Source organism: Protopterus annectens, chromosome 6.part0 (assembly GCF_019279795.1).
Source record: "Protopterus annectens isolate FY-2018-M chromosome 6.part0, PAN1.0, whole genome shotgun sequence".
Taxonomy (NCBI): Eukaryota; Metazoa; Chordata; order Ceratodontiformes; family Protopteridae; genus Protopterus; species Protopterus annectens.
In genome coordinates this window covers 816,359,563-816,380,625 of record NC_056737.1, presented here as the reverse complement: position 1 = coordinate 816,380,625, position 21,063 = coordinate 816,359,563, and the positions used below count along the sequence as shown (strand labels likewise).

General features: G+C 43.7%; 2 protein-coding genes across 2 annotated transcripts in view; both read left to right on the top strand.

Annotated features, from left to right (window-relative positions):
* HIF1A (hypoxia inducible factor 1 subunit alpha) overlaps nucleotides 1–21,063 on the top strand; it is a 1,533,321-nt gene that overhangs the window by 1,420,891 nt on the left and 91,367 nt on the right. The window lies entirely within an intron of this gene.
* The window catches only part of SNAPC1 (small nuclear RNA activating complex polypeptide 1), a 588,252-nt gene continuing 570,268 nt past the window's right edge, over nucleotides 3,080–21,063 (top strand). Inside the window, exon 1 of the mRNA XM_044074493.1 lies at nucleotides 3,080–3,220. Coding sequence (XP_043930428.1) covers nucleotides 3,093–3,220 — 128 coding nt within the window. The 5' untranslated portion in view covers nucleotides 3,080–3,092. The remainder of the gene's footprint in view (nucleotides 3,221–21,063) is intronic.

The window sequence follows — 21,063 nt, the reverse complement described above, 5'->3', positions numbered from 1 at the left end:
CCCCATAAGCCTGACTAGCTTGGTCTGCAAAGCTATGGAAAGGATCATCATGGACCTCATAAATAAAGATATTGGGGACCTACAGACACTGGATCCTACCCAGTTTGGCTTTGTTAAAGGCAGATTCTGCCTCTTAAACCTGGTTGATTTCTTTGAAACAGTCACCAAGGCCATTGACGAGGGGAAGAAGGTCCACACAGCCTACCTGGACCTCGCAAAAGCCTTCGATACAATACCCCACTTGGGCATTATAGATAAGCTCACCAGCTTAAATATAAACCCCTATGTCACTAGATGGGTTGCAAATTGGCTCAAGGACAGAACCCACATGGTTAGAATTGCTGGAGCCATGCCAGACTCCAAACCAGTTACAAGTGGCGTCCCACAAGGCTCAGTCCTGGGACCTCTCTTGTTCGGTATATATTTCTCGGCGGTACAGGCCAACACGGAAGGGCTGTGGCTGACCAAGTTCGCAGATGACTGCAAACTGGGTGCCATAATCAACTCTCCAGCCGACACAAGCATCTTCCAAAAGGGCCTCATAGAAACAGACAACTGGTGCCAGAGCCATGGCCTCAAGCTAAACGCCAAAAAGTGTATAGTCATCCCCTTTGGCAAAAACAAAGTGCCCACAAATTACCACATAGGTGGTAATCCATTAAGTACAGAAGAAGTCATTAGGGACCTGGGGACCCAAGTTGATAGCAATCTCTCATTTGACAACCACGTGGCCAAAGTGGTTAGAAAAACATTTTATATAGCCCACCTAATCATGAAGGGATTCACATCTAGATCAGGTGAGGTCATCGTACCTCTTTACTCATCCCTCATCCAGGCCCATAATTGAGTACAATGCCCCTTTTGGGATGTACCTTACCAGACACCTGCAGCAACTGGAAAGACCCCAAAAGTACCTCACCAAGAGGATCAAAGGGCTCAAACAGATGCCATATGCTGCCCGGTTAAAGAAACTCCAGCTCTACTCAGTGGCATACCGCCTGTTCAGAGGCGATCTGTGCCTGACGATAAAGCCATGTCCAACCCGAATTAATGGACATGCTGCACCTCAGAAAATCCAAATCCCATTGAGCTATGCGCTCGAGAGACTTGAACCTCAGCACTGAAATAAATAGGACATGCTGGAGGGACAGATTCATAACCCAGAGGCTCCCTTCACTCTGGAATAAAATCCCAGTCCAGGTTAGGCAGAGTCCCACATTGACTCTCTTCAAGAGGAATCTTGATGAGTGGATGGGAGATCGTAGGTTTACCCCGGCTATCACTTCTGTGTCACTGTTAGACAGAGGCACAGTATACTAACCTCAAAAAAAGGCATAGCAAAATTAATTTAAAATGGGTGACGAAAGCCAAACACACTCTGGCTAGGCTTATAAATGCCCTAGGGCAGATAGCCTAGTATGAACCTATGAACCTATAAATGAGATTGACATTCTCCAGGTAGGAGGTATGCCCTTACCCTGGGACATTGTGCAATCTCTGAGTTAGTGTATATAATTAGCAGGGGGTCAGGTGCACAGCCCACACTTGGGGGTGCAGGAGGATTTGCCTCCTGTAAAAGTTGTGTATTTTATCTTCCTGAATTAGGTTGATCCTTGGAGCATTCACAGTAGCATGTCAGTGTTTTGCTGTTGACATTCTGTCTGTTCCACTTAAAGGAATAGGTGTGTCTGTGTGTGTGTGTATTTAATAAATATATATACACGCACATACACACACACAAAATGTATATGTGCATGTGTACATATATGTAAAAGTGTATGTTATACATGACATTTATTTGTGTTTATTCTTTATGTATTATATAATAGAGCATGCCCAAAGTAGAGACAGGGTGGTGTAAAAAGCAGGCAGTCTTTTGCTGTCTGTAGAGACAATACTATAAGGCAAACTCTGAATATATATGATATGAGGAAGAGGTCCTCATGAGATGGCAATGGGAGACTGGCTGAGCTGAGTTGAGTTGTGCAAGTAGGAGCAGAGTCCAGAATCAAGGCCTTTAAGTGGAGAGATTTCTGGAATGTACGGTGCATTTGGGAGTCTGTCTCTGAAGTTTGAAGACTTATGGTCATCTTGCTTACATACATTTCTGCCTGATGAGTGAGAAGCAGCTTTAAAAGAAAAAGAAGGATGTGCTGTAACTAATGTTGATGTCCTAAATTTAAAAATTGCTTTATATATGAGCTTTAAAAGTTTGAAGAAAAGCCTTTATTTACTAGTCCATAGTAAAAGAATGTGCTTAGTGAGAAGCTGACTGGTGTATGCCTGAAGCATGATGCCTGGTAGAGAAGTGTAGATAAAATGTATGTTCTGTTTGGTGGAAGGTTGGCATAACAGTTAAGGTATCTGCCTTACAGACGCAAGGTGCAGGGTTTGATTCTCACATGGGCAAATTGGATAGGCTTAAAATGGCCCACAAGGGCAGTTAGCCTCATACTAATCTATAAACCTATGTCTCCTCATCTATAATGACTGCAACATACCACTGTAAACAGACAGACAGACACACATATACAGAAGTGCACACACTTATATAAATGACTTCATTTATAGTTATTTTTCCTCATTTCATGTTTTTGTTGTGGAGCTTTTCTTTCCATACCTCCTGTGAAAGTAGGCTCTGCTCGTTTGGATTGTCCCAGACATCAAATGTGAATAAGTCTGCAGTTTCATACTTTCTGTCTGGACATACCTGCTGTGTACCAGTAGCAGACTTATGGTGAAGGACTGCAGAGGCAGAGACCTGGGTTTGAACAGATTTGCTTCTATATTGTGTTACTCCAAAACTGCACTTAAAAATGTTATGGTATTAGTCTGCCCAGAAAAGTAGACTTCTGTACTTCAATAACATTCCCAGTCCATCACACATTAAGTTTAACAAATGGCTTAGTACGCACATTCTGTGTTGTCTTTGTTACCACACAACAATGACTTAAATTCTGTATATATTGTGTACAAAATTATCAATGAATTTCATAGTTGTATTTTTGCATTTGTTCACAATTAAATGGCTATTACATTCTGCTTTAATTCTGTTTTTCTGCTTCTTTGTCGCAGCAGGATAGCAGCTTATTATGGCTTTCACCACTGGTCTGAAGTCTGATTGTGAAACTTTGTTGTGTCGTTTCCAGAAGACTGACAGTGTGAGATATGAAGAATTTGCTGCCTTATGGAGGGAAATGAACTTTTCCTCTATATTTTAGTAAGTCCCTTCAACTTAATACTCACCTAATTTATTTCTGCTTATAAAACCTGTAAGCCAAGATGATTCAAGTTCAGTATTGGACTCGCAATTGTTTCTTGTTTTTGTTTCTTTGCTTTTAACTTGTGATCCTGAAGTTTTATTGCTGAGAGCTTGTGCTGTTGTTTCATAGGTTCATAGGTTGATACTAGGCTATCTGCCCTAGGGCACTTATAAGCCTAGCCAGGGTGTGTTTGGCTTTCGCCACCCTTTTAGATTAGTTGACTGTGCCTCTGTATAGTAGGTCACAGAAGGTAGTCATATTAAGGTTAGTTTACTGTACCTCTGTCTAGCAAGGACACAAAAGAGATCCCAGGGGTAAACTTACGGTCTCCCATCCACTTGTCAAGATTTCTCTTGAATATGGTCAGTGACGGGCTCTGCCTAACATGGATTGGGATTTTGTTCCAGAGTGAGGGGAGCCTCTGGGATATGAATCTGTCCCTCCAGCATGTCCTATTTATTTCTGTGCTGAGGTTCAAGTCCCTGGAGCGTGTAGCTCTAAGGGATTTGGATTTTTTGAGGTGGAGCATGTCCATTAATTCTGGATTGGACATGACTTTATACGTCGGACACAGATCGCCTCTGAGTAGGCGGCACGCAACTGAGTAGCGCTGGAGTTTCTTTAGCCGAAGTGCATAGGGCATCTGTTTGAGTCCCTTGATCCTCTTGGTGAGGTACTTTTGGGGTCTTTCCAGTTGCTGCAGGTGTCTGGTAAGGTACATCCCAAATGGGGCATTGTATTCAATTATGGGCCTGATAAGTGATGAGTAGAGGGGCACAATGACCTCTCTTGATCTAGATGTGAACCCTTTCGTGATAAGGTGGGCTATATAGAAGGTCTTTCTAACTACTTTGGCAACGTGATTGTCAAAGGAGAGATTACTGTCTACTTGGGTCCCCAAGTCCCTAATTACTTCTTCCATACTTAATGGATTACCACCTATGTGGTAATTTGTGGGCACTTTGTTTTTCCCAGAGGGGATGACAATGCACTTTTTGGCATTTAGCTTTAGGCCATGGCTCTGGCACCAGTTATCTGTCTCTGTGAGACCCTTTTGGAGGATGCTCGTGTCAGCCAGAGAGTCGATTATGGCAACCAGTTTGCAGTCATCTGCAAACTTTGTCAGCCATAGTCCACCCGTGTTAGCCTGTACCTCGGAGAAATATATACTGAACAAGAGAGGTCCCAGGACTGAGCCTTGTGGGACGCCACTTGTAACTGGTTTAGAGTCTGACATGGCACCTGCAATTCTGACCATGTGGGTTCTATCCCTGAGTCAGTTTGCAACCCATCTTGTGACATAGGGGTTGATATTTAAGCTGGTGAGCTTATTTATGATTCCTGAGTGGGGTATTGTGTCGAAGGCTTTTGCGAGGTCCAGGTAGGCTGTGTGGACTACCTTCCCTTCATGTATGGCTTTGGTAACAGTTTCAAAGAAGTCGACCAGGTTCAAGAGGCAAGATCTGCCCTTAACAAAGCCGAATTGGGTAGGATCCAGTGTCCGGAGGTTCCCAATGTCCTTATTTATGATTTCCATGATTATACACTCCATAGCCTTGCAGACCAGGCTGGTCAGGCTTATAGGGCTATAGTTTCCGGGGTCTGTTGTGGCACCACCTTTGTGGATTGGGACCACTGTTGCTGTACGCCATTCCTTGGGTACATATCCTATAGTAAGGCTGAGATTGAACAGTGTCTTTATGTGAGGGTTTAGTTCTTCTTGGAGCTCATGTAAGACGCAGCCCGGGACACCGTCTGGTCCCATTGATGCTGTGTTTTTTTGTTTTGGAGAGGGCAGCTCTCACCTGTGCATCTGTGATCACAGGGAGGCTACATTCTGTTGGGATAGACATTTGCTCTTCTGAAGGGGAAGGGGGGGGGAGTTTGCACTGAACCTTTCTGCCAGGATGTTGGCAATGTCTGTGGGTTCAGTGTATTTTTTGTCATTTTGCACTAACTCAGAGCATATCTGGGAGTTGCCTCCCAGGTTCCTGACATAACTAAAGAAGGCATTGTGATTATCCTTAGTGTCTTGTGCAATTTTTCTTTCGAAGCTGGCCTTAGATGATTTTATGAGGGATCGTAGTTTCTTGCTAGTACTGATCAGAGATGCCTTCCCTTTTTGGGATTTTGCTCTATCATGTAGTAGCTTCTTCCTTCTGTTATATAGCTTATTTATGGCCGGGGTCCACCAGACAGGTCTCCTGCCTTTGGAGGAGTGAGTCTTGGTTTTATTTGGGATAACATGCTCCATGCATTCCTGTAGGTGTCCATAGAATGCTTTTGTAAAGGATTCTGCATTTTGGACCGTAGTTTCCACTGGCCCGGGGCCTTTGAAGGATTCCACCTCGGTTTTGAGAAGTGTGAAGTTTGCTTTTGAGAAGTTCTTCACCGTGGTTTTCTTGGCTGGGGGTGGGGACGGAATATGGATGTCCAGTGAGATTAATTTATGGTCTGATCTTACCAATGTGGGGTATATCTCTGGTGTGGAACATAGAGACCCTATGTTGGTGATGACCAGGTCCAATATGTTTTCCCCTCTTGTGGGAGTGGTGACCAGTTGTTCCATAACATTTGAGTTTATAAATTCTAGGTTACGTTGGGTGAGGGTGTTTGGGCTTGAGCAGTTTTCCCAGTCAATGTTTGGGTAGTTGAAGTCACCCAATATAATGGTGTTTGGAGAGACCTTCATATTTTCCAGTGTTCTCAGGAAAGCCGAGTGGGGTTCCTGTGTTTGGGAGGGTGGCCTGTAGCAGGCTACAAACTGAAAGGCAGTTTTGCCCACTGTTAGTTGCACATAGATGGTCTCTGATGCTTCGTGCAGTGCCACTAACATGAAGGTGTAGGTATATTTGATGTATATGGATACTCCCATCCTTTTATGGTTCGGTCTGAGTTTTGTGGCCGAAAAGCATGGTATGAAGTATAACCTGGTAGTGCTGGGGTGCTTTCAGGAGCCTTGAACCAAGTTTCTGTTACTGCACAGATATCGATATTCTCCATACTGAGGAGAGTCTCGAGTGCGTGCATCTTGAGGTTTAGACTTCTGGCGTTGAGCAGCATTACCCTTAGTTTTTTTTTCTTTGTGTTGTCTATGGAGGTGGGTTTGTTTTTTGAGCCTTGCCTAAAAAAGGCACTATGGGGAAGGCAAGAGCCTTTGCTAGTATTCAAAAACCCAGGGGTGACAGGTGCAAGCCGTCCCTCGCGAAGCAGCGTGGCTTGTCGAGCAAGTCATCCCAGGCTGACCGACACTGGATCCCCTTTGAATGACACCAATACTTTAGCCAATTGTTAAAATTGATCATTTTGTCTTTATACTGTGGCATCATTCTTGGTGAGGGCAAGATGCTACTCAAGGTCAGGGTCATACTGGCCTGGACTACATGATCAGAGAGCTCCTCTGTCACTTTTCATGTAGTCCAGGGAGGTACGTCTCAGGTCATTCACACCAGCATGGACAATGATGGAGTTAGTGACCTGAGTGTGTGTGTGTTATGTGGTGGATCCTGGCACCCAACAGGCAGCTTACAGTGACCTTCTCCTTATTCAGTCTGGTGAGTGGGACGTCAGTGTGTCTGACAATAGAGTCACCTATTACAAGTGTATTCGGTGTGTTGTTTAGCCTTAAGGGCTGTGACTGTGTGGCACACTGACTTTGGGTTATGTGTTACGTGGGTATTGTTGCATGGTGGGGGTTGCTTGGATGTCTGCTTTGGAGGTATCTGCTGCTTAGGCAGATTTTTGTTTAGAGCCTCCAAGTATGTTTTTTGTGTTTATGTGTTTGGTTTGCTGATGCGATGGGTCGGTGTGAAACTGGATTTGTGGTGTGTGTGGTTACCTTTTCCTCCTGACCGGCTGTGCCAGTACTGGGTTGAGAGAGCTCAGCCTCCAGTTTGGCTATATAGTTGCATCTCTCAGATATGTTTGAGCTTGTTGGGAGGAGGAGAAGGTGGCCTGTGTACGTAAGGCACTTGTAACATTGCCTCAAGATTTCCAGATTCACCAGCTGGACTGGGGAGTAAACCCAAAACTAGCCTTTGGACATGCCTGAAAAGTATAGGGAACTACTTATTGACTGATCAGAAAGGACCAATAGGGAGCAAGTACTTAAAAGAAGTATAAGAGGGTGTAGTGCTTAAGTTTATTAGTGTTTACCTGTAAGATTACTTACATGAGCAAGTGCCGGGCTTTAGAAAGAAAATAGAGTGCTTATTTTGAGATTTAGAGCAGTTCTAAGGGAAAAAGTGAAGAGCAGACTTTGTGGACCCGGAAATAGTTTAAACCCGTTTAAGCGGCGCTGTCTGATGCTGCGCTATGCGCAAAGCCGCGCCAAAGCGGGTTTTAAAGCAGGGGACTTGAAAGAGCTAGGAAATGGCCCAAAACGGCCAATAAACAATTAGTTACTGGGCTGAGACCACTCCTCCAGGGACAGATAGGCTGCTCAAAGCTCCCCACTCTCACTGGTGAACAGAGAAGCTTCCTCCTATCCAAGTAAGGATATGGGCAACACAGGAACTTGTACTGAAGTCCGGAATGCAGCAAAACCTGAATTCAGGACTATTCTAGTACAGTAAAGGTGGGAAAACAAAGATATATATTTTTTTTTTCTTTTTTTTTTTTTAGGACAGTATCAGAGGCAGAAAAACACAGTAAATGCTTTGCACAGGCTAGCGCACTTGAGTGGGCAGCCTTAACAGTTAAATCAAACAACAAACAATGGCTTTAAAGTGCAGGTAAGCAAAAAATGCAATAACAAGCTTATTTAGGTATTACAGCAGTTACAAACTCGCTTTTTGGCGAGAAAATGCAGTCGCTAATGTAAAGGTAGCAAAGAAATACTTAATCGGGTAGCAGTCACTCTTTTTCGTCCCTCTGCTGCTAGCACCACTCTGCAAGACCACGAGGAGCTTGGCTGATATTATTGGTGTTAAGCAGTTTCCTCATGAGGCTTTGTTGAAGAGTTGTTTCAAATGGATTTAAGTTTGCAAGTAACTAGCTAAAGCAGCCTGAGTTTATCAGATATTACAAAATTAATATTATTGGTGTTGAGCAGATTTTGGATAAGAAAAAGGTGAATATACTATTCCCCCTACTTCATGTCACTGTACTAATGAAAATGTTCCTAACTTAGCAGATTTGCAGCTAAGCAATGACATTTTTTAAGAAAGCATAATGGGCAGACTGCATTGGGGAGAACTAGAGAAATGTAACCAGAATAGAAGGCAAAACCAATGAGTGGATTGGCTCAATCCCATAATTTGAGTTAAAGAATGATTTACAGTTAGGCTAAGCAGTGACAAGAAAGAAAAACTGCATCAGCTGTTAGTCTAAAACATTTTGTAACTCTTGTGCCTGTTACTGAAATTTCATTTGAGCAGGTTGCCAATTGACAAGATCTATGACTAAGTCTAGATCTGGCTACCAAAACATTTTAGTCATTAATGACTATGCAGCTACGTTTCCTGAATCAATACCCCTTACAAAAAAAAAACACAGTGCTAAATCGTTAACCAAAACACTAGTGTTTCTTTTCTCTCAGGTAGGGGATCATCAAAAGCCCAGGAGAACCTCATAAACTTCCAGGATAATGCACTAGCTTTGCCACTGTTTTAACATAAAACATTTAACAATTTCAGTGTACCACCGTCAAACTAATGGGTTAGTGGATTGTTTAATAAAATTTGCATCTCTGCTGTTAAAAAGCATAGAACCAGATGGTAAGAGCTGTGTTTAGCTACTTCTCTACTTCCTTTGTGCTGTAAGAAAAATGCCCCAAGTTTCAGCAGGAATTTCCCTTTTTGAGCTGCTGTACGGGATGCATCCCCAAAACTTTCCGAACATAGCAAAGGAGAAGTACCCTGTTTAAAAGTATGAGAACATACCTAAGAAATTTTGAAGATACGACAACAATTGTTATGCCAATAGTTAAGGAACATATATATAAAATAGCACAAGACATGCAACAGAGCAATACAACTGTTACCAGAAGGAATATACTTAAAGAAATAAATTCATGGCTAATAAAATTTTTATGGCTTCCCAAAAGAAACAGAATAGCTTTAATACATCATATCAGACCATGGAAACAGGGAGGATTAAACTTTCCTGATATAGAAACATATATAAAACCATCAATATCTAAAATAATCAGATTGGATAAGTCCACATTACTCTGCAAATTGGAAAGAATTGCTAACTGTAATATCAATAAATTAATTTGATTTACAAAAAAATTCAAATAGCAGATAAAAACAATTTGCCATGGCACATATGTATTAGTATGCAATATAGCCTTACTAAACCCACAAAAACTCGTATGATTAATTATTACATTGACTCATTTAGGAAAATTATTAATGCAAATATAGATTTAAAAATCTGGTTTGATCTTTTAACACCATTTATAGTCACAAAGAACTTTCCACATAAAATATATAGAGAAATTATTAATTCCTGGGAACAGAAAGGATTTGTTTGTTGGCTCCAATGTATCAAAGAACTAAAAGTTTTAGATATGCAAGTAATAAAAACAACATACAAAATTTCACAACAGGACTGGCTAACTTTACAGAGTATTCTATCATATTTGCAAGATTTAAGTAGAATAATTAACAATTCTTCATTTAAAGAAATACCTAAACTTACGAAATACATATATGAAGTCATATATAATGACTTTGACATGGGAAACAGTATTTCAAAATTTTACAAAATTATTGATAAACTATAAAACAACACCCAAAACCTCATATTGGAAATGTATAACAAAAAGGACACTCAATACAGTTAACTAAAGAAAACCAATATCTTATCGATGAAATATACATCCTTTACACAATATTGGAAAGCTTTTAATTAGAAATGCTTGCACAGAGCATTCTTAACCCCAGACAGAATCAGCAAAATTAGTTCTTCCATAAAAGGAATATGTTGGAGATGTGAGCACAATGCAGATTGGAACCACATTTTCTTTGATTGTGTCAAAATTAAACCATTTTGGAATGGTATTAATAACTTTCTACAAGCTTTATTTAATGAATCATTTTATTTAACTAAAGCTCTTGAATTATTAAATGTGAACGAAGGTCCTCATTTGAATAGGTCAAACATGTATCTAGTATGGACTATACTTACATTTTCAAGGGAGTGTATAACAAGACGGAATACAAACACAGTACCAACTTTGGAAGACTTCTACAGCCTACTGAAGACCACAACATTATTGGAAATTATAACTAAAGAACTAAGAATTTATCCAAAGCCATTTATTAACAACCCTTGGGGAAAAGTCTTATTGTTGATTGACGCTATACACTAATTGATCAGACACTCATAATGGAGTGGACATACTTATGAAGTAACTGTATACATTAAGATCTGTTATAGTGTCAGGCTAATGTAAGTAGTGTACATAGTTATTTAAGATGTTATGTATAAATACTATGGAATTCATTCAAATATATTTGAAAAATAAAAATTTTTTGAGAAAAAAAAATGTCTTTGATCCTCCAAGTAAAATATTTTGAGGCAGCTAGATCTCGTATCAAAAGGTTCAAAAAGGCCTTCTCCGGCACCAGCTGGTGTTTTGGAGCCTCCTTCCAAATTAACAAAATCTGTCTCATCAACTCCTCAGTCTTCAGAGCCGAAGGAGATCACTATGGTTTCAGAGTCTGTCACAGGTGCTTCGGTGCCGACTGCTGAACCTTTGGAAATAGTTGACTCTTCTGCTCGGAGCCGGTCTGTAGAATCCCTACCGGTCTCCTTGCTGATCAAATCTCCAGTGCCTGCTAGGTCGAGATCCCCAACTTTATCTTCCAGATCTTCCAGGAGTCTATCGGAAGACGATGTGGATAGGGTAGTACTGAGACTCCTGAAGTCATCTGCTCTGCCTAAATTTTTGTTAGCTCCGACCCAATCAGCTCCGGAGCCACTCAAACCAGTTTTGCCCTCATCCGTGATTCCTCCTCCGAGCCCTGTTGGCTTTTCAGAGCCAGAGTGCTTGTTACCAATGGAGGAACCCTTGGTTCCGGCTCCCCTTGCTGTTGCATTGGAGCAGAGTTTGGCTCCGACACGCTCGGCTCCGTCCATTTCCGGGGACGCCGATGGGGAGGGTTTAAATCGATCTTCGTCGGTTCCGAGCCTTCCTCTCAGTGCTTCTGCCAGGGTGAACTCTGACCCTGCATCTCTCGGAGCCGATGGCTCAGGCTCCGGCACCATCCTTTGTCTCTTCGGAGCGGGGAGGGTCTTTGGAGCCGGAGAGGTCGGCTTTTGAGGTGATGGGTGTGCTGTCATCTGCAGCCCCTGCCAGTGGTACAAGCACTCTTCCCCCCCAGGGCTCCCACTTCAGTCTCAGTACCTACTCTCTCCAGAGACAGCAGAGACCCGCAGCCTCAGGAGCCACCGGCTGCTGGCCCCCACTCTTCCGGGGCCTCTCCAGAAGGTCCTTTCAAGGATCCTCCTCGGAAGAGGGTATGCAAGAGGAGGCATATTGACTCCCAGGATGAGTCTCTGACATCGGACACTGACCTCGAGGAGTCTGAAGGGTCCCCCAAGTTGTCCTCTGATGATGTCTCCTTTGTGGACATCCTGGAGATCCTTAAACAGAGGTGCAACTGGCCCACTGTCACCCCTTCTGATGAGTAGTCTGTGTACCTGAAGGTTTTTGGGTCTCAACCCTCTGCCTCTTGAGTGTCTCCACCTTTCGATGAGCTAATGGATCTGGTTAGTCGGAAGGTGTGGGATACTCCCGATGCCGTGGAGCCAGTTCCTAAAGATCAAATAAGTTCCTGTCTGCCCCTCCTGGAAAAGAATTCTTGTCTAAGGGCATTCCCATAGATGCCATGGTGGTGGTGGCGGCCACAAAGAAGGAATTGGCGGAGACAACTTCCTCTGTTCAGCCACCAAACAAGGAGTCTCGACAGACAGATTTGGGAAGAGTGTATTTAGTTCAGCGGCTTTCACACTTCGATCTCTGAACTGTCTTACCCATTTCACGAGGTTGCAGAAGGATCTTTTCAAGGAGTTAGGAGATTCCGTACAGGGTGCTTGTCCTGAGGGAGTTCCTGATAGGATCTGTGCTCAGTTGTCCACCCTAAATTCAGTAGTTAACTCCTCCATGTTGCTTATTTCCCATGCGGCTGATGGAGCGAGCAGAGCAGCGGGTTCAGGAGTTGCCCTTAGGCGCCACTCCTGGATGCGCTTGTGTAATTTTGCGGAGCCTTTTAAGTCCACCTTCACAAACACCCCATTTGATGGATGTTCTTCATGCATCACTGTTGCAGTCATTACATTTGGGTAATCTGCTGGCAGGTTGCCCTCAGTTGGCTTGAATTCCAAAGTCTTGGGTCCTGCTTCGGTTGCTGTCTCCTCTTCCATGACGTCAGGTCATCAGGGGTATAAAACATGCAGCAGATGCCATTTTCTTTAGTCTTTCTTGCGACGCGGTGCCCGAAGCAGAAGCATTTCGCAAGTGCCGGTCAGGAGACTACTGAAGTATTCGATTTTGAGTTCCAGAACCAAAGTCTTCACTAAAGCTAAGTACCCCGTTGGGGAAACCTTTTTTCTTGCTTTTTACCGATGTCAGAAAAAGTTAATAATTGTATTACTTGTGGGAAGCAAATACCTCATAAGGATTTCCATTTATACTATATTCCTTGCCTAGGCCCTGATCGCAATATGCCTGGCTGTCGGTTTTGTGCTAGATTTAACCAACGCACTATTAAGCGTCTGTATACTTTTGCATCAAAGTATTTTGGAAAAAGATTTAACTACCCAGAAATGTCGTCGGATAGCAATCCGACTACCGGAGTATATAAAAAATGCAAAGAAAAGGACAGAGAAAGGCAGTCAAGATCCAAAACTGACGACGAAGCTTCTCTTAAGCTAGTCGCTGGTTCACCGGTACTCAGTGAGGCGCTTTCGCAGCCCCTGATACCCGCTACCTTCGAGTTGCAGGCCTCTACCGACACCCATGTGGAGTCCGGTAAGATACTCAAGGTATTGGACTGACAGATGTATCTCCCTTGGATGGGTCCGGAGCCGCTGAGCAGGCACCAGCTTCTGAAGGTGTGTTCAGACCTGAACATTTGTTTATCAAACCGACAGCTGCAAAACCAAAGACAAAAGCAACTTCTAAAACTAAAAAAATGACGCATGAGCCACGTGCACAGGCCTGTATGCCTAAAAAACAGATGATCAAAATGGCTGAAGACCTTATTACCTTGATCAGGGGTACCCATCCCCCTCCTGATAAAAGGCCTAGGCAAGACAGTGATTGAGTCTTCAGATCAGGTTTCTCTTTCTTTTGATTCCTCTTCTGATCAGGAATTATCTATACTTCCCTATGAGGATTCTGATGCTGGGGAGTCTATTCCATCTGCATCTCCTCCTGAGGATTATTCATTTGGAGAAACCTTGCATACCTTGAGGGAGCATTTTCACTGGGAGAGTCAAGGCTTCTCAGAATCAAAAAAGAGGCTCAGGGATTTCCTTCTTCCTCAGCACAGGCCTTTAGCCATTCCCCCTGTGTTAGACAGACATTGTGGATGATGTTTTCGGAGTCGAGCTTGTCCCCTGACTCCTTACCTCCAGCTCCCAGTAAGCCTGACAGATATTACAGGGTCCCTGACTCGCATACATTTTTATTTAGAAACCCTGCTGCTGATCCTGAAACTGTTTCACAGGGTCCAAAGGGAGTTAAGGCCTCAACAGCAAAAAATCCTACCCCCTCTGACAGAGATTCAAGGGCACTGGACAGATGGGGAAAAAAGGTTTATATATCTGCAACCTTGGTAATCAGGGCCTTAAACTGTCAATTTCATATGCTTAAGTACCAACAACATGTTATGGGATTGCTGAAACAGAAAATGATGTTGATTTCAGAATGTGCAGAAAATAAAGAATTGCAAGAATTATTGCATGCAGCTGAACAAGTTGGAAAGCATACTTTGCAATGTGGTTTTGATTCCTTAGATTCCTCCTTCAGGGCCGCAGTTACTGGATCTGTGATTAGGAGGCATGCCTGGTTAAAGGAACAAAATTTACCTGATCATGTTAAACCTAAATTGCTAGATGCACCTTTACAGCATGATTGATTCTCTCTTTGGTATTAAGGCAGAAGAGGTTTTAAAGAAAATGGAAGACAAAGCAAAGTCCATGCAAACTGTTGAAGACTTCTTACAAGTGCAGCCACCAAGATTCAGTAGACACTGGCCTACCAAAAATTGGTCCTTTCCTGTGCCAGACAGAGCTCAAAGGGGCAAATCCAGATGCCCTAATGGTTCCAGATACTAGGCGCAAGATTCATACAGGTCAAAGCAATGGGGCACTTCCACCTCCAAATCTGGAGGAGATAAAGCGGCGCAAACCTACAGAAAGCAATCCCAATGACTTCCCTCTGCTTTCACCAAGCACTTATCTCTTGGCAGCACCCATAGGGGGAAAATTAGCACTTTTTGCTCAAAATTGGCAGTTAATAACCCAGGACAAGTGGGTACTAAACCTCGTATCACAGGGATACAGATTCCATTTCCACACTCTGCCAAGGGCAAATGGTTGGCCAGATCTGCCAAAAAATCAATGGGCAGAGGCAGAGAAACAGGTTATGTCCTTCATAAATACGGGGGCCATTCAGACAGTATCAGAACAGGAAAAAAGGACAAGGTTTTTACTCAAGACTGTTCTTGGTACCCAGAAAGGACAAGGCCTGGCGGCCAATACTGGATTTATCAATTTTGAACACATACCTGGACATTCCAAAATTTAAAATGCTCACTTTGCAGCAGCTTCTGCCCATGCTGGGCAAGAATGCTTGGCTGGTGACTTTAGACCTAAAAGAAGCATACCTGCATGTCCCAATAAGAAAATCGTGCAGAAGGTACCTCCGATTCAAGGCTGGCTTAATACATTACCAATTCTATGCACTGCCCTTTGGCTTATCTACTGCACCCAGGGTCTTTACAAAGTGCCTGGCACCAGTAATTGCATTTTGCAGACAAAGAAGTATACAAATATATCCTTATATGAAATACTGTCTCATTCAAGCAGAGAACAAGGAAAATCTTCTTCGACACCTGGCATTTGTGAAAAGGCTTCTAACATGCCTTGGGCATACAATAAATGAAAATAAATCACAACTGGTACCCTCTCAAAAGATAACATTCCTGGGTGCAAGCTTGAATACAACTGCCCAGATGGCTTACCTCACACCAGACAAACAAAGGCAACTGACTACTTACTTCAAACTGATGGCAACAAAAACCCAGTCTTCTGCAAGACAAATTCTGCAGGCTCTGGGCTTCATGGCATCCTGCATACTACTGATTCCATATGCAAGACTGCATATAAGGAAACTTCAATGGTACCTAAAAAGTTTATGGAGTCAACATTCTCACAGTCTGGAAACAATGATTCCTTTCATTCCCTGCCTGCAACAAGAGTTTCTATGGTGGGCGAAGGCATGTCACCAAAACATGGGATGACCATTCACTCTACCCCCTGCCAGCCAGACCATGACAACAGATGCATCAGATTATGCCTGGGGGGTCCACATGGCAGGAAGATGCATTCAGGGCATATGGTCACCAAAACAAATGCATCTGCATATCAACCATAAAGAGATGCTAGCTGTTCAAAATGCCCTAACAGCCTTCAAGGACTTACTTCATCCAGGACAACTACTGATAAAGATGGATAACACCACAGTCATGTGGTATATAAACAAGCAAGGGGGCACACACTCCTACCCCCTCTGCAGATTAGCCATGACACTGTGGAACACAACTTTGACCTACCAAATACATCTTCAAGCTCAATTCCTGCCAGGAAAACAAAATAAACTGGCAGACGATTTAAGCAGAAACTTTATGGACCCTCACGAGTGGAACCTAAATCCGCAAGTCTTCAGCATGATAACAGAGAAATGGGGGAGCCCAGACATAGATCTATTTGCCTCTCCTCAAAATTATCAATTGAAAAAATTCTGCACAAGGACTTATCACAGACAAGCATGGAAAGTGGACGCCCTATCCTTCAGTTGGAAAAACCTATCAGTTTACGCCTTTCCTCCTCTGCCTCTTCTCCCCAAGGTCCTCCTAAAAGTCAGACAAGAGAAACCAAAGGTGATACTAATGGCCCCGGACTGGCCTCGCCAATACTGGTACCCAATCCTAAGGAACTTGTCTCAATACCCAGCTTGGACCTTGTCTCAAAAGACCACAACTACTGTCCCAGCAAAACAATCAGATCCTGCACAATCAACAACAGACTCTGAACCTGGCAGCATGGCTGATCATGTAGTCATACAAACAACACCTCTCAGTAAAGCTGTGATGGATGTCATTTTGGAAGCCAGAAGGCCTAGTACTAGAAAATCTTATGCTGACAAATGGAAGAGATTCTGTCCTTGGAATCAACCACAAGGAACAGATACAGCAGAACCAAATATTCCTCCGATATTGCAATACTTAACTGAGATGCTTGACAAAGGCCTATCTTTCTCATCAATTAAAATCCACACCTCTGCCATTTCAGCTCATTACAATACAGAGCCACCAATCTTTTCTCATCCTTTACTAAAGCAGTATCTTAGAGGAGCCAAAAATTTTAAGGCCTCCTAGAAGATCACCATTGCTTGCATGGGACCTCAGTTATGTGTTGGAAAAGCTCACCCTGCCTCCATATGAACCAGCTGCTACCGCTGATATAAAATTCTTATCATGGAAGACAGTTCTGCTTTTAGCAATTACTTCAGCAAGAAGAGTTTCAGAGCTACAGGCCCTCATGGCCATAGAGCCTTTTGTCATATTTTACACAGGGTATCTCTGAGGACAAATCCTACTTTTATGCCTAAGTTGGTTTCCAGTGTGGCTCTTAACCAAACAATTCATCTGCCAACCTTTTTTCCAAATCTGCAGAACAAGGGGGAGAGAATTCTGCATTCCTTGGACGTACACAGACAACTAAGACTCTACTTAAGCAGGACTAAAGCTCTAAGAAAAACTGAGCAATTACTAGTGACATATGCTGCAGGATCAGAGGGCTAGGCTATTTCAAAGCAGACAATTTCAAAGTGGATAAGCCACTGCATCCTTTTCTGCTACTTACACCATGGTAAACACGTGCCCAAGGGCATTAGGTCTCATTCCACCAGAGCTGCAGCTACTTCAGCAGCCTTTCTAAGGGGAGTACCAACCAAAGACATTCTAGAGTCTGCTACTTGGAGTTCTGTTCACACCTTTACAAAGCATTATCATCTGCCTCTTTACTCTAAATCCAGAGCAGGCTTTGCCACTGCAGTTCTGCAGGGCCTTATAGCCACTCCTAATGCTGTTTAGCTCCAGCCCCCCAACCATAGCTTTGGGATTCTACCCAAATGTAATGACTGCAACAGTGAAACACGAAGAACATAGTACAGTTGTATACACTTACCATAAATGTAGATGTTCGAGTGTATTCACTGTTCCAGTCCAGATTACCCGCCCGCCATCCCCCTTTCATTCTGGAGTTTATCTTTCCTTCTCTATCTTCTACAACCTATGTGGTGTATTTGCTTGTAGATGAAGGTAAGGTTTATATTTATGCATGTATGTATATATTTTTGCTACCTTTTTGGGAAACCTGACATCTGGGGCAAGAAAAACTAAAGAAAATGGCGTCCGCTGCTTGTTTTATACCCTGACGACCTGACGTCATGGAAGAGGAGACGGCAACCGATGCAGGACCCAAGATTTTGGAATTCAGGCCGACTAAGGGCAACCTGCCAGCAAATTACCCAAATGTAATGACTGCAACAGTGAATACATTCTAACATCTACATTTATGGTAAGTGTACACAACTGTACTTTCCTCCTTGTTTGGTCCCAAGGTGAAAGAAACACTCTCTCGGTGTGAGCAGGAAGGAAAGACTCCCTCTGCTGTGGGAGTCCGTTTTACCGTCCCCTCTTGACCATACCCCAAAGGTCAAAGGGGAGGTGAAAGGGGAGGTAAAATGTGGTTCAAATAGTCCCAGGGGGCCTTTCCAGACACACAGAGTGAATCCTCCTTCAGAGGCAGAGGAGGAGGAACTGGTAGATGTCGCCCTAGAGGCAGGGGTGGTCCACAATGCCAGCAAGGCAGTGATTCCTTTCGAGGGCGGCCTTATCAGCGCTTCTTGATGTAGGACCCGACTGCGTTTCTCTGGGACCAGTCGGGGGTCGCATCTCTTTGTATTCAGAAGCCTGGCTAAATATAACCCAAGACAAGTGGGTACAAAGAGTTGTTACCAGAGGCTATATCATACCCTTTTCCCTTCCACTGTTTGTTCCCAAAAAGATCCCAGATGGTTCCACCCAATCACAGGGATCAGGCAACTGTGGAGATCAAGAAGTTGCTCTCAAAAAGAGTCAACCAGCCCGTCCCAGCAGACCAGACAGGATCCGGAACTTACTCCAGGTTCTTTTTAGTCCCAAAATGAACTGGAGACTGGAGGCCAATTTTGGCCCTCAGCAGATTAATCGAATCCGTGAAAAAGGACAAGTTTTGGATGGTCACCCTGCAGTCGATACTCCCGTTGTTAGGGAAAGACTATTGGATGTGCTCTCTGGATCTCCAAGACGCCTACTACCATATAAAAATGGACAAGGCTTCAAGGAGATATCTGCACTTCCGGCTGGGAGCCAGCCTTTATCAGTTTCGTGCTCTGCCCTTTGGTCTCACCACAGCCCCCAGGGTGTTCACCAAATGCATGGCAGTAGTGACAGCTCAACTGAGACGTCAGGCATTCCAGGTGTTTCCGTATTTGGACAACTGGCTCCTGACTGCCCCCACCAGGCATCTACTCTTCCAAAACAGGGACGCCACCATTCAGCTTTGTGCTCAACTAGGGATCTCCATAAACTGGGAAAAATCTGCATTACTGCCCTTGCAATCTGTGATTTTTATAGGCACAGAGGTAGACACAGTGGATATGACAGTTTGTCTTCCTGCCGAAAAAGCATAAAACCTCATCTCACAATTTCAGCGTCTTCCTCTGCTTCAGAAAGTCAAAGCAAAATCGATTCTTCAACTTCTTGGAACGATGGCCTCAACCATTCTGTTAATACCTTTAGCCAGGTTGCACATGAGAATCCTTCAATGGCTCCTGTTCTCACAGTGGCCATTCTAATATCTACAGCTGAGTCACCCTATCCTGCTGACGGAATCATGCAAAAAGGACCTTGTTGGTGGATAGCCCCCAACAACTTGTTCATGGGAGCTCCCTTTGTGCCTGCCCAACCCGTTACCACTGTGACCATGGATGCCTTCCAGGTCGGGGGGGGGGGCATTATCTTGGCAGGACTGTCCACGGCACATGGCAAGAACACAAGGCTCATCTGCATATCAACGTTCTGGAGATGAGAGCAGTGCTTTTGGCGTTGCAAGCACTTCAGGACCTCCTTCCTCCAGGGACGATTGCGATACAATCGGACAACATGTTTGTTGTGTGGTATATCAACAAATAGGGCGATACCATATCTTACCCACTCTGTCGAGAGGCCATGCAAGTTTGGGAATGGGCGATTTCTTCCCAGTGCTTTCTGGTGGCAATGCACATTCCGGGGACAACCAACGTGATAGCCGACAAGCTAAGCCGGGCAATCTTACTGCCTCACGAGTGGTCTCTGAAATGGGAAATAGTGGAACAGATTTTCCGAAAATGGGGACAACCTTGCTGTGACCTTTTTGCCAGTCCAGTCAATGCCAAGTGCAGCAGTTATTTTTCCCTAATTCCCCCTCTGGGGGAAACACCCAGAGATGCTCTGGTCCACGATTGGCCCACGGGACTTTTATATGCCTTTCCTCCATCCCCTTATCCCCAAAGTGATACAGAAAGCCAATCGACTGGGAAGCAAGTTGATCCTCATTACTACTTACTGGCCTCATTAGGTCTGGTTCCCCTTCCTTGAGCCTCTTCTCCTGGACCCAGTTCCAGATGTGTTGACCCACATGTCTGGTTCGCTACACCCCTCTTTCTCTCCACACCCTCAAATTGACAGCTTGGCTGCTCCAGTTCTATCTCTAGTCAGGCTTCATGATGTTTCGTCATCAGTGTCCCATATTCTTTTATCCTCTCATAAACTCTCAGCCAGAAAGCTTTATGACAGTAAATGGAAAAGGTTCTCTATTTGGGCACAGAAAATGAAAGTGGATCGTTACACAGCTCCCGTTCCTGTGATTCTGGAATTCCTTTCGGAGCTTTTTCAACAGGGATCTGCCATGGCCACCATCAAAGTACAATTGGCGGCAATCTCTCATTTTTATTTAGGGTCTCCAAATGTCAACCTTTATGTCTCATAAGCTATGCAAGACTTTCTTGAGAGGAGCCACTTTACTGAGACCACCATTACAAAAACCTGTGGCTTCTTGGGACTTAAAAATTTTGTGTTGTCCAAACTAACATCCCCTCCCTTTGAACCGTCTCATTCATCTTCCTTAAAATATTTGTCTTGGAAGACTGTGTTTTTAGTAGCAATTACATTAGCCAGACGTGTATCTGAGCTACAAGCCCGGTCTATTAAGCCACCTTATTTAGCCTTTCATAAAGACAGGGTTTCTTTACGCCAGTCCTTCGTTTGTTCCCAAAGTTTGTTCTTCTGCCACATTGAATCAGTCCATTGAGCTTCCAGTTTTCTTTCCCAGTCATAGCAATGCAGCTGAATATCGTTTCCACCAGCTGAATGTTCACAGACAGCTGCGTTTTTATTTCCAAACAACCAAAGAATTTTGGAAGTCAGACCAGTTGTTTATTTCTTTTTCCGACTCCAGGTTGGGCTTACCAGTTTCT